This window comes from Humulus lupulus, chromosome 4 (genome assembly GCF_963169125.1).
Source record: "Humulus lupulus chromosome 4, drHumLupu1.1, whole genome shotgun sequence".
NCBI lineage: Eukaryota > Viridiplantae > Streptophyta > Magnoliopsida > Rosales > Cannabaceae > Humulus > Humulus lupulus.
Window position 1 is genome coordinate 244367738 of NC_084796.1, and position 13767 is coordinate 244381504.

The 13767-nt window shown below is 35.3% G+C and overlaps 1 protein-coding gene across 1 annotated transcript; it reads right to left on the minus strand.

The window, feature by feature from the left end:
- Window positions 1-5991: 5991 nt before the first annotated feature.
- Window positions 5992-13431, minus strand: LOC133833109 (putative disease resistance protein RGA1). Its single transcript, XM_062263367.1, has 3 exons — window positions 12946-13431; window positions 7355-10684; window positions 5992-6060 (listed from the first exon to the last, which is right to left on the minus strand). Exons 1-3 carry the CDS (start codon window positions 13246-13248, stop codon window positions 5992-5994), a joined length of 3702 nt encoding a protein of 1233 aa, XP_062119351.1. The 5' UTR covers window positions 13249-13431.
- Between the last annotated feature and the right edge of the window lie 336 nt (window positions 13432-13767).

Genomic DNA, 13767 nt, shown 5'->3' on the forward strand with positions numbered 1-13767 from the left:
TGAAATCTCTGAAATTGTTTGATCAAATAGAATTAAGAAAATTGATTGATTGGTAATTGATAAATCAGTCCTTGAGGACGATACTTGGTTTTTACCATATTATTACAAATTGCGACTGTGTGCACTTGCATAGCTTAAAAATTCACAACAGAAAGAATGAGGGGAAAGGGAATGGGAATGGTGGTGATGAAATGGGTGTCCCAAGTGGAGATTTTAGGGCACAAATCCATAGGTGGGTTTATGAGTGATTGTTGATGGAACTCGTGCATGGAAAGCATAAGTATGGGAGTGCCTATAGCAGCATGGCCAATGGAGTTTGATCAACCTGTGAATGCTCTCTTACTTACGGAAGTTCTCAAAGTGGGTGTGGCTGTTATGGAATGGGGTCAGAGAGATGAGTTGGTGACTTCATCAATGATTGACAGAGCTGTGAGGACATTAATGGCCTCAGAGGAAGGTGGTGAGGTCAGAAAAAGGGCTGAGGAGTTGGGTGCTGAAGTTAGAAAGTCTACAGCTGAAGGAGGAGTCACTGGTATGGAATGGGATTCTTTCATTGCCCATATAACGAGATAGATTGATAGAGCTAGATACTTTTTCATGTGTTTTGGTCATTCTTAAAAGTAGTTTTGACTTATATGAACTAGCTAGGAATGTTTATGTTTCGAGTCAGTAATTAAACTTATTTTAGTATGTATTTTTTTTTTATCGCTCGTTTAAATTTGAGAACTTTTTTTCTTACAAGTAATCTTTATTGATCAGTAGTAATTTTTCTTTTGAAAAATATTTATAATTTTTCTTTAAGAAAAGTTGAATATAATTTTAATAAATGTTGTTCGAGATTAAATACTAGTGTAATGAATGCTGTCAAGGAAAACCATTTCATAAAAACAAGTATCCAGTTAAACTAGAAGTATGCCAACGAGGTAAGATATTATAGCAAGATAAACTGTCCAATGGCTGCAAGAACCCAAAACAAAATAACTAAAAATCTAGAAGAGTACCAGTGGATGTTACCAAAATAGTCTTGTCTTTTTGACATGGTTAACTTTGTTCTCTCTGTAAGAAAAGTTTAGTTTTGTCCGTTTGTTCCTTATGGCTTCGTCAAGTACTAGTAAAGATTTGGAGGATGAGTTTGTGGGTATTGTCTTGGAGGATGAGGAGGTGGGAGGGTTGTCACTGGCGGCAGAGGAGGAAGACGATGGTTTTGATGTGCGTTGGTGTCTCGTCGGTCGCTTTCTTAATGCAGGGATCATCGACGTTCAAGAAATGCAACACATGATGGCCTTTCTGTGGAAGCCAGGTAAGGGGATCTATGTAAAGGAACTAGGAAAAAACCTTTTTCTCTTTCAATTTTATCACGAGATCGATATCCAAAGAGTTATTGCTGGGAGTCCTTGGACCTATGAGCGTAAACAGTTAATCTTCCATCGTCTGAGGGTGGGGGATAGTCCACGAACAGTGGTCCTTAATAAACTGGATTTATGGGTTCAATTGTTTGATGTTCAACATGGGTTCCGTTCCTTCTCTGTTGTGCAGAGTATTGGGAATTATATTGGGACATTTATTGAATCCGATATCAACAACTTCTCTTGGGTTTGGCGTGAGTATTTGCGAGTCAGAGTCACTATGGAAATTGATAAACCATTGAAACGCATAATGAAGATCCGGAGGATTGAAAGCAGTGATTGGTTCTGGGTAAATTTTAAGTATGAGTCTGTCCCAACCTTTTATTTTATCTGTGGGATTATAGGCCACTTTGAGCGGTTTTTTGGGAAGCTTTTTGATACTCCTTTGGCTGAAATTGAGAAACCATATGGGGTCTTCATGAAGGCTGCACCTCGTCGACAGAAGAACCTGTTGGTTCACAATGGTTGCGGTTGGGAAGGGTGGAAAAACCAGTTGATATCAGTGGGGGCAGTCCTTCGGGAAGGGGATCCGATATATTGGGCGGCGATTCAGGAAGGATTCTGATGAGATCTAAAGCGGGAATTTTGAATGATGGGAGTAGTGGAGGAGATCGTGGGAATCATGAAATAGTTCTTGTGAAAAAACATGGCCCTGATTTTGAGGATGACAACGTGGAGAATATCCCTATGATTATGGATAATTCAGAGGACAACGCGATTGGGGATTCGAATCACCAATTGACTGTGATGGAGGAAACGGGTGGCTAATGTTGTCTTGGATACTGATCAGTCAAAAAACTTGAGCAAGGCGGGCCTTGGCGACCAGGCCCGCCAGGGATTATGACTACATTAAGTTGGAATTGCTGTGGGCTTGGGAACCCACGGGCTTTACAATTCCTTGCGGATTTAGTTATCCAAAAGAAGCCCAGATTTATATTTTTATGTGAAACAATTTGTAGTAAAGATACTGTGGAGAGGACCCGAATTAAATTGGGATATGAGGGCTTGGTTTCGGTGGATGCCCAAGGTCATAGTGGTGGGTTGGCTATGATGTGGAAAGACAATGATGAGGCTGAATTAATTGACTTTTCTTCAAGGCATATTTCTATCCTTACTCATGTTCCTGGTTTGCCAACATGGAGACTTGTAGGAATGTATGGAGAAGCCAAGAGGAGCCTGCGTTTTCAGACTTGGCATCTATTATGAAGGTGTGCGGAGGACAGTCGATGGCCGTGGCTTGCTATAAGCGATATGAACAATATTACAAGCCAGTATGACAAACAAGGTGGACGGCCATATCCTTACAGCCTTATTCAAGGTTTTAACCAGGTTATATCGGACTGCAATTTAGTTGACTTGGAGTTGAAGGGTTACCCCTTTACATGGGAAAAAGGACGAGGTACTTCTAGCTGGATAGAGGTTCGATTGGATAGAGCCTTAGCTTCTCAGTCTTGGGTCGATGCGTTTTTATCTGCTAGACTCTCTAACCTTGATTTCTCTTCTTCGGATCATTGCCCAATCTTATTAGAACCTGTTATAAATCATACTTTTGCTGGCACTAAGAGTTTTCGTTTTGAGAATGCATGGTTGAGAAAACCGGTTTGTACCCAAATTGTGAAGGATTGCTGGGCTATCAATGCTAGTATTCAAGGGAAAATTCACCATTGTGGTGAAATCCTTGCTGCTTGGGGGAAAGAAGTTACTGGAAATTTCAAAAGTCAAATTGCTACTTGCAAATCTTTATTGAAGCGCCTCAAAGTAAGGAAGGATGTAGATGGACTGAGGCAATATGAAGAGACTGAGAAAGATCTTTTTGAGATTTTTACCAAGCGTGAAGTCTTCTGGAAACAAAGATCTAAACAGCTATGGCTCAAGGAAAGGGATCAGAATAGTAAGTATTTTCATGCCTCTGCGAGTACTAGGAAAAAACACAACACAATTCATAAGTTACAAGATGAACATGGTTGGTGGTTTGATTGGGATTCGGGGTTGAAAGATATTATGGTCCGCTATTTCACTGCCCTATTTTCTGCCTCTGCAACGGATTGTTCTGACATTGTGAATTGTATTGAGCGCTCTGTTACCACCGAAATGAATACAGAACTGTTGAGCCCAGTTTCTGAGGAAGAGGTGCGCCTTTCTCTGTTTCAGATGCACCCGGATAAGTCCCTTGGTCCAGATGGGATGACCCCTGGTTTCTATCAAAGGTGTTGGTCTACGGTAGGTAATGATATTGTTACACTAGTGCAACGGTTCTTCCAAATAGTCGAAGTCCCTAGTGGTTTAAATGATACAAACTTGATTTTGATCCCTAAGAAAAAGACTCCGGTCACTATGGGAGATTTGAGGCCTATTTCTCTTTGCAATGTGGTTTTTAAAATAATTTATAAAGTTCTTGCAAATAGACTAAAGAGGGTGTTGAATACTATTGTCTCGGATTCTCAAAGTGCATTTATCCCGGGTCGTTTGATCACAGATAATATTATGGTCTCATTTGAGATCATGCACTACCTTAAAAGAAAAAGTACTGGAAAAGTTGGTCAGATGGCGTTGAAGCTCGACATGAAACAGCCATCGCAAGATAACCCTCCCTTCTTCTTTATGTCCAAGATGTCTGCGCTATGCGAAAACCATTCCCCACTGTCTGGTGGGCTGCTCTTTTTCCATGGCTTGCTGGTGGTTTGCTGGTCTACCAGTTGTTGCAATCGGGGACAATTCTTTTGGTGGGTGGCTGCAAGACCATTTTCAAGTTTGGGGGGAAAATATGAGACATAGGGCGATTATGGTGAGCTAGGCATTATGGCAGGTTAGAAATGAGAAAGTTTGGAAGAATACAAGTAGGTCTGTGAAAGAAGTTATCACGTTGGCTAGAAGTAATTTTGATCAATGGAGATCTGCTCAGGATAAAACTTTCATCCCCTCTCTGTTTCTGCTTCATACAGGGGAAGGGGCTGAGCATTGGTTCGCACCAGAGGGAAACAAGATCAAAATCAATGTTGATGCAGCTGTCTTTCCTGATCTCAACAAGTTTGGCTATGGTTGGGTGGTTAGGGATGCATCAACTACTCTTATTAGTGCTCATACTGCTAGCAAAGAAGGAAGTATTGACCCTATTCTTGCTGAGGCGATTGGAGTAAGGGAGGTTCTGGGTTGGATTAAAGCTACTGAGCTCACCAATGTAGTTGTCGAGACAGATAGTTTAGTCACAGTTCAAGCCTGCAGAAGTACGGTTAAGATGCAATCTATGATTGGTTTCTGTATTGATGAGTGCAGGGCACTAGTCTCTAGTTTACATAATGTTTCTTTATGTTTTGTTAAGCGATCCGCTAACCGTGTTGCTCGCCATTTGGCTCGAGCCTCATGTTTGAATGCTGGTTGCAGTTATTCGTTAGCTTCGGCACCGAATAATTTGATTGATGTAATTTTGCTTGATATGATTTAATGAAATTGTTGATTACCATTCAAAAAAAAATCTAGAAGAGTACCAAGACAAGATCATGCAAAAGCATCTTGTTGGATAACATTATACCACGAAATGCCTCACTAAAACCTCTCAAATTAAAAGGAAAAAAATACTAAAAAGAAAAGAGTACTTGGGCTAATTTGCAACTTAAAAATTCCTATAATGATATTAGGTCTCTAAAAACCAAGAAATAAATGAAGTCTGGTAGAAATATGCCATCAGTGTTGAGAAACTTGAACGCCAAAAGTAACTAATCAGTCAAGCACTGGATTTATCTCATGGTAAATATGATAAACGCGAACCTCCATTGACTGAATTGATTCAAACAAGAACTATTATTGGACTTAAACACCAAGGAGTCTAGTTTCAAGAAGCTAACAACAAGAGTAGAATGCCAACATCCCAACGGCATGAGAAAACCCCCAAGGAAGAGAATCAGCACAGCCCATAGAAGAACCTTTGCAATTAGAAGGTGACATAAAAAAGCAAAAAAAAGAGACTTAACTGAAGGCACCATCAACATTTGCTAACTTAGCTAAAAGAGAGCAATGGAGCTGACTGATCATTACTTCATATTTATTTCCTAATTTAATTTGTTCTGTTAGTTCATACATGTAACAAATCAAAAAGCAATGCACAAAACTATTTCATTTAGAAGAGAAACACATTGTTTTGACAACCTCCATATTTTATTAGATAGCGCACAAGAATAGCAAGTATCATCTTAAGAAGTTCTTCTTGCATCTCAAGGTAATCCAATGTCCTCCTTTCTGGTACAGAATCCTCTAATGGCGATGTAGTAACTCCAACAGTTTCCACAACCTCATCTGGCAGTGAAGATAATGTAGTTCCATCTCCATTTGGAAAGAAGAACAATTTCCTTGAACAAACTTGAATACATACAGTAAAAATTCCCCTGGCAATGTGTGAAGTCATTTAAATGTGCAACACTCTAGCCCTACAAGCTTTGTATCTTTGACAAAACTTGGAAAGGAGAATGAGAAAAAAGCTAGTTTTATCTTAAAACAAGAGTCAGATTTAAGTCAGTAAGTGGGAGTGAGACTTCTGAGCTAGAACAAGAATTAAACCTCCTAAATGGAAATGATAATAGCCATAATAGCTTCATATTTTTCTTTGGATCATCTCATTGCTTCTATAACCCTCATGGTCATGCATCCTCTCCAAAGTAACCTGAAACAGAACATTAGAACATTAATACAGTTCGGCTTTCAAAACAGAAACCCAAATGCACACAAAAAGGTCCCAAAATAAAATCTCTGCGATTATGAAGGAAAAAAAAGTATAATATTTTGATAACTAAACCAGAATGAATGAGTTATTTTGTGACAAGATAAAAATAAAATAGAGTAGTTATGTATAGAGTATATTACAATGATATCAGATAACTAACAGAACAAGATAATTTAAAATGAAATAGCCATAACTAACATTGCCAAACACACCCAATTAAAGTGGTTGTCAATATTCCATCCAAGTCAAAAGCCCAAAAGAAAAGAATCTTCAAATTCCTTCAAAGAAAGTAGTTGGTAGTTGAACAGCAAAAACACTTCAATTTCCAATTGAAGTGATGCATTACACACAAACACTACACACACTTATGTGGCAAATCATTTCAACCAATTATATTTATTTAAAATAGGTCCAACTAGGTAAAAGTGATTTGTCACATAAGTATGTGTGGTGTTTGTGTGTAATTTGTGTGTGCATGTATCTTTAACCAAAATCCAATTCAGAAAACAATTCGAAGCACTTGAATTATTCAAAACGAAAACGAACTCATCATCATGGAAGGACTCAAAACTTTTCAATCAAGAGCAATGTCAGCTTATATTCTAATCCTCATTAGTTCAGTAAAATCAGGTAATGGACAAATTTCTAGACAGTGTACATTCACAATGATAACTAGCTTCACTCCATGCTTGGATTTTATAACCATGGAGTAGCAATAATGGCAAGTCAGTCCCAAGTGGAACATTAATGTAATTTGAACCCATAGCCAATCCTCTATATTACCAACACGTTATCGCCACAAAATGGGATTTTAATATGCTTCAGTCTTTCAAGAACCGAAAAAAATAATAAATAAAGTAAGAAGTTCTTAACAATCCAATAATAAGCTCAAAATTTTGAATTAAACAAAAAAGAAAAAATATTTTCCTAGTCCATCAATTTTACTCTGTTTTTTTACTTTCAAATGGCTCTTATTTTATTTTGAGATTTGTAATTTGAATCATGTCAAAATGAAATTGTATACAAGGAGAAGGAATTTGCAGAATAATTACCTACACATATATCTATCCTTGATTTGTTGTATTCATAATATTGCATACCCTAAACTTGTTCAAGAAGAGGTTGCATCCCTTTGTCTCGCCCGCCTCTTCCGATGCATTCTGTGGTGTCAAATAAACTGAGCACTCTGTTTTATTTTATAAAAATTACAAATAATTGACATTAACGTTTCTACCTCATTTTCTTCTTCGTCTAACTCCAAGTTTTGTATATGGGAAATCTTATCCCAATCTTCACCTATTTCCCTTTTGCATCTCTTCAATAACATGGGACAAATGCTAATGGTCAGTGAGTTCAAATTGGTGAGGCTTCTAATTCCTTCAGGGAATGATGCCAGATTGGGGCATCCATTAAACTCAAGATTCTTAAGTGATTTGAGGTTGTGGATCCACTCTGGAATTGTTGTCAGACTATCACTACCTAAAACTTCAAGTTGTTGCAGACTTGTAAGATGTTGGATACCCTTAGGAAGAACAGTCACTATATTTGGCAAAGACCATAGTTGTAGCGAGTGGAGTCTTCCATTTAGGGCTTTCCACATAATGCCATCATCACCATTAAGCATGTCTGCTAACCCCTCGCATTTTGAAATCCACAGATTTTGAAGTGACGAGAGATGTAGAATACCTGGACACAAATCCTTCAATTTAGGGCAATCCCAAATATACAATTTATTGAGAGAAGAAGTAAGGCCTTCGAACCAATCCGGAAGACATTCTAGATCCTCAATCTTAGTTAGATGTAGTGTTTTCAATTTGGAGAGAGGAGAGAAAGAAGATGCAGCGCTACTGCTCATCATCATCTTCATTCTTAATGTCTTTTCCAATGGCTTCAATCTGCTATTCTTCAGAGTCAGCTGTTCCAACTGTGGGTAAAGTGGCAAGCAAGTCAACCTAGCACAATCTTGTATTTGTAATTTAGAAAGAGAAGGGAGACAAGGCGAGGACATGTGTTTGTCTTCTTCATTTGCAGCAGCAAAAGAATGATCAACTTCTTCTTCACCACTAATTACAATCTCTCTCCACCATCCCTTTAGATTAGGCAACCCAATTAACACAAGGTTCTGTAGAGATGGCAATAATGTTTTTGTTGACGCAGATACGTCTTCATTGCAACTATTGTTTGATATGTACTCTAAAGACTCCAACCTCCAAAGTTTCAAAACCTTGAGACAGTGGAATTGATTCAATGAAACTAGATACTCACATTTCTTGCAATTTATCAAAGTTAAGTTGACCAAGTTTGTAAGTGATGAGATCCAGTTGGAGAGCTTGACACCCCCATAATTTTCTAACCATAGTTCTAGAAGATTTTCGTGTGGCTGAAGGCCTTCCATTGACATTTCATAACCAACAATGGCCTCTGCCTCATCAATTTCAACATGAGAATCCCACTCCAATGTCAGAGATCGAAGATATTTTTTATGCTTTAATTCTGCACTCCCATACTCTGTTGCCACATCTTTTTCATGGCTCAAATTTTTAACTTCCAAATCACCTCTCAAGTTGTTCAGTCTCATCAATTCTTTCAGCTCACCACCATGCCTTGGGATAGATTTCTTTCTCTTCATTAGCATGTAACTCGATAATGTCTGAAGATTAATTAGTTGGCCCAATCCACATGGCACATACTCCAATTTATCACAACAATAAATTTCCAGATGCTTAAGGTTGATGAGTTTCTCAATATCTCTAGGTAGTTCTTGGAGTTGTGAGCAACCATTGAGATTCAGTGTTTCCAAATTCGACAAACCACTAGTTGAATCTGGTATTGACAATAAACCATCATTCCAAGAAAGTTTCAAGTACCTCAATTGCATCAACTGACCTAGTCCACTTGGCAAAGAATTTAATTTGCCACATGAAGAAAGTTCAAGATGCCTAAGATTGATGAGTTTCTCAATATCTCTAGGTAGTTCTTGAAGTTGTGACCATTTATTGAGTTTCAGTGTTTGCAAATTCAGCAAATTAGTAATTGAATTGGGAAGTATGTTGAGTCTAGAATTCCACGAGAGATCTAAATATCTCAAGTGTTTCAACTTGCCAATAGAATTTGATACTAACTTCATCCTTGAAGTATTCAAATCCAAACAACGTATGGACTTACAGTTTGATATAATTGCATTGCAAAATGTATGGTCGTTCGAAGCAGAAAAGTGAAGAATTGTTCGAATCATTTTAGCATGCGCCAACGAAGCTGATATTTCACTTTTGGAGTAAGTATGACTTGTAAAGGACACGTGATGAGTAGTTTCCTTGATATTTGCAAAAGTAGCACATTCTGCTCCTGCTACTTGAACTGCAAGATCATGCATCAGATCATGCATTTTGCATCTTTTTATAATGCCACATTTATCTACTTCAACATCTTGAAAGAATGACCCTTCCAACAAATTCATAAACCATTCGTAACCCACATCCTCCAAACATTGATCTTGACTTGGATCTAATAGCTTAAGAAATCCTTGCGCCATCCAAAGGTTAACTAAAGTTTTTACCTCAATATTGTAGTCTTTAGGAAATAAACTACAATAGGCAAAACAAAGTTTCAAATGGGAGGCAAGATGATCATAGCTCAATCTAAGGGTAGGTAAGATATCATCGTCTTGTTGTTCTGATATTTTTGAAAATTCCTTATTAAAAGAAGACCACTCTGATTCCTTACTTTTACCATACAATAGATTTCCTATTGTTTTTATAGCTAGGGGGATTCCTTTGCACCTTTCCACAATCTCCTTTCCAATCTTCACAATACTAGTGTTTTCGAGCTCTTGTGATCCATCTTCAAAAGCAACTTTTCTAAATAGAGACCAAGATTGATCTTCATCAAGAATCCCCAATTGATATGGTTGTTGTTTGCTAGCTATAAATTTAGCACTCTTTTCACTCCGAGTAGTTACTACAACTCTACTCCCTACATTTTCACCACTTGTGATTAAAGTTTTTAACTCCAACAACTTATTACGATTTTCCTCCCACATATCATCTAGTACAAGAAAATACCGCTTGCCACCAAGTACTTCCCCAAGTTTCTTCCGTAGCGGCTCCATTCCTATGTCTCCCACATTATTCTCACCTTTCGCAGACTCAATGATGCTTTTCACAATTAATTTCAAGTCAAAATTATCAGACACGCATACCCAAATCTTTAACTCGAAATGCTTTTGGACTTGTTCATCATTAAAAACACTTTGAGCAAGAGTGGTTTTTCCTAACCCACCTATGCCTACAATGGCTAGCACCAAGACACTTTCTTCACAACTTTCCAACAAAAACTTATTTATGATAACTGATATATCTTCTTCTCTCCCAATAACATCTTCCTTACGTACATAGGAGTGAGTATCTCTCACTCTCCTAACACTCGGGGTCTCTTCACGTCCTTTCTCCAAAAGGAAGTTCCTATCACTGGAAATGGTAGCTAGTTTTTTATTGATGCCTTCTATTCTACAACTCATCTTGAACTTAAAAACAAGTTGGTTGGAACCGGAAAAGAAAGTGCATACCTGTAGAGTGGCATATATATATTTTGAACGATTATTTAAATAATTATTCAAAATTATAAAATTATAAAGTGGTAATAGATTTAATGAATATTATATATATATGGAAGACTTCTCAATGGTTACTACCCATAGATGGGTACTAACAATTATGATGATTTGATAACATAGTGACTTGGTATAGCAAGTTACCAACAGGTAAATATATTTTTTTTCTACATTAATTTTGAATTAAGTTATTTTTCTTTTGCCATAATTAATATTGTGTCCAACCAATGAGAGACACTAGTTATATTTAAAAATTAACATGTATTTGAAAAATGAAAAGTTTACAATATTATATTTTCATAATAAATACACTTTTTTCATCAGGTAAACCTTCCAAAAATTTGAAAAATTAAAATTTATTTTTAGAAATATTAATTAACAGCTATTAATATGGACCATTGATCTTAATCCATTGGTTAATATTGAAGTAACTATCCATGGGTAGTAACCATTAAGAGTTATATCTTTTATGATATATATTATATATCTCTTACATATAATAAGTGTTTAGATAACGGAAATTCTTAGTTTTAACGATTTTTTATTTTTTTAATGTTAATTTTAACAAAATATTCGTATATTTAACGGTAGTTTGTAAACATCAATTATACTTAAATAAAATAAATTTTCTCAAAAATTAAAATATAATATTTTTGAGATATTTTACAATGATAATTATTTAAAAATAATAAATAATTAAACAAATTAAAATAAGGTATTTTTGAGATAGTTTACAGTGATAATTATTTAAAAATAATAAATAATTAAACAAATTAAAATATGATATTTTTTAAATATTTTACAACGATAATTATTTATAAATAATAAAATCATACGTTTTATAACATAAATAAAATTTAATTAAAAAAACTAGCAAGAAACTTAAAATATAATTTACTCTGAATTAGCAACAATTATACATAGATTTTAAATTTAAATTTCTTGGGGGTCGTATAGCCGCGTGTTATTTTATTAGGAAATTATGAATTTTATGATTTAATGTTGCCTAGTTTTAATTTTATTTTATTGTAAAGACTATTATTTATTTTTCTTAAACCTGGATTATGTTTATTTTAAATTATAAATAAAGAAGGCAACGTTTTTTACTATTATTTTTCAACATCTTTATTTTCTATAATTAAAGCTAGAAGACTAGCTTTAAAACAGTTATCATATTATATAATTTTTTTTTTTAAATCATAAATAATATTTTGGTTTAATTTTTCATATAATATGTTAATATTATTTATTTAATTGAAATTTATAAATTAATAAATTCCATAAATGATAAAATTTAACTAACATGTAATTGCTATATATATACATATGATAATTTTTCTATAGGGGCTTCACTTTAAGCCCTATTGGTAGGGCTCTCAGTTTTTCTCGACCTGTGAACAGTTTTCGGCACGATATTTTTATGACCGTATATATTGTACCTATTTAGAGCATCCTACAAATTTTTAGAAAATTCTGAATACTTTACAGTACCGAAAACTAGGTTCAAACATAATGTTTTCTACGCGCATAAAAAAAATTGGTCATCCGTGTAACAACATGTTTCAACTTAGTTTTTAATACTATAAACTATTTAAAATTTTCTGAAAATTTGCAAGATGTTCTAAATAGCTACAATATACACGGTCATAAAAAAAAAATCCCGCTGAAAACTGTTCACAGGTGGAGAACACTAAGAGCTCCACCGGTAGGGAGCCCCTTACAGGAGAATTCTCATACATATATATATATATATGGAAGACTTCTCAATGGTTACTACCTATGGATGGGTACTAACAATTATGATGATTTGACAACATAGTGACTTGGTATAGTAAGTCACCAACAAGTAAATATTTTTTTTCTACATTAATTTCGAATTTAATTAATTTTTTTTGCTATAATTAATGGTATTTCGAACTAATGAAAAACAATAGCTATATTTTGAAATTGACATGCATTTGAAAAATGAAAAGCTTACAATATTATATTTTCACAATAAATACACGTTTTTCATCAGGTAATCTTTCTAAAAATTTGAAAAAAATCAAAATTTACTTTTAGAAATATTAATTAACAACTATAAATATGGACAATTGACCTTAATCCAATAGTTAACATTAAAGTAACCATCCATGCGTAGTAACTATTAAGAGTGCACTCATATATATATATATATATATATAGATTGTATTAGATCGGTTTTCACTATAAAATACCCGGTTGGCCATTTGGTTGGGAGACATGAGTTGGCATCGCAAAGCTTCAGTGTTGATCTCGTCCATCAAGTCGTCGGCTTCAAGAACTGCATTGCCCAGCCTGTGGAGCCAGTTGTTGACTTGGTTGTTGTGGGACTGCTTCAGCTCAGCGTCGAGAAGCACTGCTTGGATTGTTGAAATGGTTTCTTTGAGCTGTTCAAGCGCATCCTTCACACCCCAAACTCGAGAGATCTGCTTCACAGCTTCACATCCCAAACGCCCAATGATTTTGTCAGCAATCGGAGAGAGGATCAACTCCGCCATGGCTTCAAGACAGGTCTTACAGAGAGTTTCAGAGCTTCGTTACAAGTACACAAATTCAGCTAGCTCATATATATGATCTCCGGTCATCAAGTCTCCGGTCTTTTTTTATATTTTGCCGTACCTTTCTATATGATAATACATATAATATGTTGTTGGGGTTGTAGAAGGTAAGAAACCGATTATTTTTATTTTTTGGTGGTGTTTTCTCGTTTTTAAACGACAAGTGTTATTCAAATAATTGAACTAAAATCTATATTTTGATCTGTGTGTCACATTAAATGGATAGCTACAAAAAATGAATTATTTTTTGTTGTTTAGATAATCCAAATACATATACATTCCACTTATTTCTTTAATGAAAGTGAAGTAGATATATGGAATTAAAAAAATTATTGTATGTAGAAAAGTATGGCCGGCCAAGTTGTTGATTTAAGAATTCAAATTGTGTAAAGAATAAATAGTATTTTTGTGTCCCGGTAAACTTTTAACACTACCAGATTGTATCTCTTAAAATATATG

What these genes read in the sequence shown, in the direction of transcription:
- LOC133833109 (XM_062263367.1), bottom strand. Translation starts at nt 13,248, where the DNA reads ATGGCGGAGTTGATCCTCTCTCCGATTGCTGACAAAATCATTGGGCGT. An exon ending in CCAACCAAATGGCCAACCGG is followed by an intron (nt 10,685 to 12,945) that starts GTATTTTATAGT and finishes GCCACTCTACAG; the next exon opens with GTATGCACTTTCTTTTCCGG. An exon ending in TAGACGAAGAAGAAAATGAG is followed by an intron (nt 6,061 to 7,354) that starts GTAGAAACGTTA and finishes GTTCTGTTTCAG; the next exon opens with GTTACTTTGGAGAGGATGCA.